This window comes from Eurypyga helias, unplaced genomic scaffold (assembly GCF_000690775.1).
Source record: "Eurypyga helias isolate BGI_N326 unplaced genomic scaffold, ASM69077v1 scaffold49877, whole genome shotgun sequence".
NCBI classification, from domain to species: Eukaryota; Metazoa; Chordata; class Aves; order Eurypygiformes; family Eurypygidae; genus Eurypyga; species Eurypyga helias.
In genome coordinates, this window is record NW_010263357.1 from 512 (window position 1) to 4,456 (window position 3,945).

General features: G+C 56.6%; 1 protein-coding gene across 1 annotated transcript; it reads right to left on the bottom strand.

Annotated features, from left to right (window-relative positions):
• Positions 1–1,308: 1,308 nt before the first annotated feature.
• Positions 1,309–3,586, bottom strand: LOC104504374 (T-cell surface glycoprotein CD3 gamma chain-like). The gene is made up of 5 exons (XM_010155989.1): positions 3,571–3,586; positions 2,730–2,936; positions 2,175–2,306; positions 1,710–1,753; positions 1,309–1,371 (listed from the first exon to the last, which is right to left on the bottom strand). Exons 1-5 carry the CDS (start codon positions 3,584–3,586, stop codon positions 1,309–1,311), a joined length of 462 nt encoding a protein of 153 aa, XP_010154291.1.
• Between the last annotated feature and the right edge of the window lie 359 nt (positions 3,587–3,945).

The following is a 3,945-nucleotide window of genomic DNA, read 5'->3' on the forward strand; positions in this document are numbered from 1 at the left end:
TGCCAGGAGGAGCTGGGTTGGCGTGGGGAGACCCTGTGCCTAAAAAGGTGGTTGAGCTGGGAAAGGGGCTGAAGGTTTGCTTGGCTGCATCCTGTACTCAGCACCCTGGGATGGCTAGTCAGCCTGAAAGAGGGGTTGCCAACACTTGGTCGCTCTCCACTGAGCTGCACGTGCAGAGGTGTGGGGGCCTCCCAACACCACCGGAGTCAAGGGGAGTACAGGCTGCCTCTGGCCTTTGCTGCCTGGCCAGCTCTGCTGCCACGTGCTTTGCATTTCTGCTGCAGTTTTCATCCCCTTTGCTGCTTCCTCTTTGGTCCCAGCCCCTGCGCGCACTTCTGAGAAGCCAGCGCAGCTTGCTGCTTTGCTCATGCTCCACTGCCCTAAACACTGAGGCAACTTGCAGGCTGGCTAACAAAAACAGGCCCGTGAAAAGCCTCTGGGCTTTGGAGACTGTGATTAGATGTCAAGCCCTGCACGTGCAGACAAAACATCCTTCCTCCTGTCAGCTCCCCAGCTCAGTCCAGGGGACTGAGGCACATGGATACTTCACAGGAGTGACACAGACCCTGCCAAATGTCGCTGTGTTTCTGGTGGCCCTGCTTCCTGTTCTGGGAGTTAATTGAGACAAAGCCTCTGCTACTCTCCCGGGTGGGTGATTAGATGTCAAGCCCTGCACGTGCAGACAAAACATCCTTCCTCCTGTCAGCTCCCCAGCTCAGTCCAGGGGACTGAGGCACATGGATACTTCACAGGAGTGACACAGACCCTGCCAAATGTCGCTGTGTTTCTGGTGGCCCTGCTTCCTGTTCTGGGAGTTAATTGAGACAAAGCCTCTGCTACTCTCCCGGGTGGCAACTCCCTTCATGAGGTCCTGCATCCCTAGCTTCAGCAATGGACCTGAACATCATCTGGATCCTGGCACACAGAGGTGGCACAGCCATGGGCACCTGCCTGCGCCGGCAGTGTCCTACTGGGACAGTCAGGACCCTTATGGCTCTGCAGGGATCCAGGCAGATGGCATCCAGCACGCACCTTCCCCAGCGACGGCACGGCTCAACACAATCAATGGAGCAGGGAGGCTGTGGGACAGGCTCATCTTTAATGAGAGGGATACAGAAGTGCAAGAGGTCATGGCAAGAGCAGAGTGCTCCAAGCAGCCCATCCTATACTGGCAAGCAGCCGGAGGGCTCGTCAGGCAAAAACCCGCACCGTCTCTGGCAGCACTGAGCTTACGAAGGCATCGGCGGTGGCTTTGCTGCACTATCACTCCTGGTGTGAAAGAGCCACAGGTCTCAGCTGCTTCCCACTTCACTTGCGGGCCTTGGCAGGTACCAGCCGGCTGTACTGTCCCTCGTCCCGCTCGCCAAGGGGCTAGGAGAAAATAATGGGGAAAGGAGCTACAATTGTGTCTGTCCAGCCCTTGGAGGGAGGGTACAGAGGAAGCTGGTCCAGCCTTCTCTTTGCCAAGCTTCTAGCAAGCTTTCCCTCCCCGCACACAGAGCTCAACAACTCCAGAGAGTAAGAGGCAGGGGGCAGCTGAGCTTGCCCCATCCTCTGGGTCACTCAGGGGAGGGCAGGTGCCAACGCCCCAGCAGAGAACAGTCTCCAGCGTGGCTCAGTGCCTTGAGGCACTGAATACCCCCCGGCAGCAGTGTGCCGTGGCCTTGCCACTCCCACCACGCAGAGGTGAAGCCCACACCCACGCTCACCTGGTAGAGCTGCTCGTTGGCAATCAGGTTCTGCCTGTCAGAAGCTAAATGAAGAAACAAGGTGGTCAAAGATCAGGGGAGTCATGGGCAGCGTGGCAAACCAACCCAAGTGGCCAGCTGCTTTTGGCCCTGTGCTTTTACTTCCTCTGGGAGGCTTGGTGGAAAGCCCCTGCCAGGCCACAGATGTGCCTGTGCCACCAGCTGCTGTCCCTGGGATGCTGTTTTGGTGAACCTTGGGCATTCAGTGGCTTCTCCTGGGAAACTGAGCTAGGGGCAGGAAGGGTACACGGAGTGCTCGCACAGATCCCTACCCTACATACGCTGTGTGCTGGCTGCTGCCTGCAGCTTGCAGTGACTGGGGTCTGTGGACAGGGACACCAAATCCATAGGTACCACGCAGCTCCAAGAGATGCTCAGGAACTTTCCATCCCCACCCGCGGGCAGCCAGCGCGGCTTTCCTCTCACCTCGTGACATGCGTCCCTTGTCCTGGCCAGTGATGCAATACACGGCAACTGCCAGGAAGACGGTGGCGATAACATCGGCGATCACGATCCCCGAGATGGTGGGAGCGTCCACTTCGATGCAGTTCTGGCACACTGGAAACCCAAAAGGACACAGACACTGAAAGCAGGGCCGTGACAGGACCCTGCCCCTGGGAACCAGTCCAGGCAAGCTCCAGTCTCAGGACAAGAGACACAGGGATTAAGTATGGCTTGCTGCGTGACCCAAGGCAGTGACACAGGCTGCATGTCCCCAGCGCTCAGGGCAGGCCACAGCAGGGCCAGCGAGCGGCTAGCGATGAGGCAGTACGAGTGCCAGGTTATGGCAGTCATTGAGGCTGTACAGGGAACGTGTAGCTCGGCTGGGGCCAAGGGCAACCTAGCACAGGAGCTATCAGGACTTCCACATACTGGTGGAAGCACCCTCAATCTCTGGGAAATCAGTAGTTCCCTCAAAAATTTATTTGGGTGAAATCTCTAGTAAGTTCTGGCTCTAGAAACCAGGTTTGCAACACTTACTTCGGTAGTACACCTGGAGGGAGGCACTCGTTTTGCCTCCTATTTCACATGCATAGGTGCCTCTGGGATCATCGTGAACTGCACCCAAGTCCAGCTGTGTTGTGTTTGCTATCCTGTCCTCATCCTTCAGCCACGTGACTTGACCTTCTCCGGTACCACACTGCAGGAACACCTTCCCACTGGCTTCTTTCACGACTACTTGCTGTCCTATAAAATAAAGGAGAGCAGGGGACTTCACAGCTGAGATCTCAGCCCTCAGTGGTGCAGAGCTCAGATCTCGTTCACGGGGATGGCTGTTGTAGCGAGCATCACGTCAGACTGCCCCCTGAGCAGCGGAAAGGCCGCCGCAAAAAACAGACTAAGACTAAAAGCAGACTAAAAGCAGATTACCCAGCGGAAAAGGAGCCCCACGTTCAAGTGGTGGTTGCGTTAATGCAGGTCTGGGTTATTTAGAGATCTCAATTCCCTTATAGCAAAAACTAACTGGAATTAGGCATCTAGCTGGACTCCATCCATACGTGTGTGAGCCTCATCTCACACACAGATGGCATTGGTATTTAGGCGCAACTGCAGCGAGATCCTTTTCAACAGAAAGTTCAAGGTTTCCACCAGCGGGGGCAGGAGTTGAGCCCACATGGGAAGGCAAAAACCCATTTGGTTTTTTACCCAACAGTAAAACAACATGCTTAGTGGGAAGCATGCGAAACACTGCACAGAATTGCTTCTTTGGCCCAAAGGCATCACCTTTTGAGTCTGAAAGCGGAGAGTAAATTCCCTGCCTTATTTGCTGAGCACTGGAGCAGCGTACAGAGCACAGCCGCTCTTGCTTGCATGTCTGTGCCAAGCAGGAAGCCCATGGCTACTTTGGTCTAACACTACGGTTCTGCCAAGTCCGACTTTCCATGCTCTGTCAACACAAGGCGGGTTTGAGCCATCGCAGGCAGCCACGGAGTAACGCACCCGGCTCCAGGCTGCCACAGCGGTGGTCCAGGGCAGAGTCCTGAGAGCGATCCCATCCTCAGAAGCATTGTGCTGCGTTGCTCCCTCTTCCCTATCGACATGTGCGAACCTCGTGCCTCAACGGCCAGCCCCAGCAAGCCGCGGGGGCCTGCTTCCCGGCCACCCTCCCACCGGCGCAGCGATGCCAGTGGTGGACGCGGTACCAAGGACCACGGTGAGTGCCCGACGGGCACCGCTGCCGACCGGCCGCAGCATG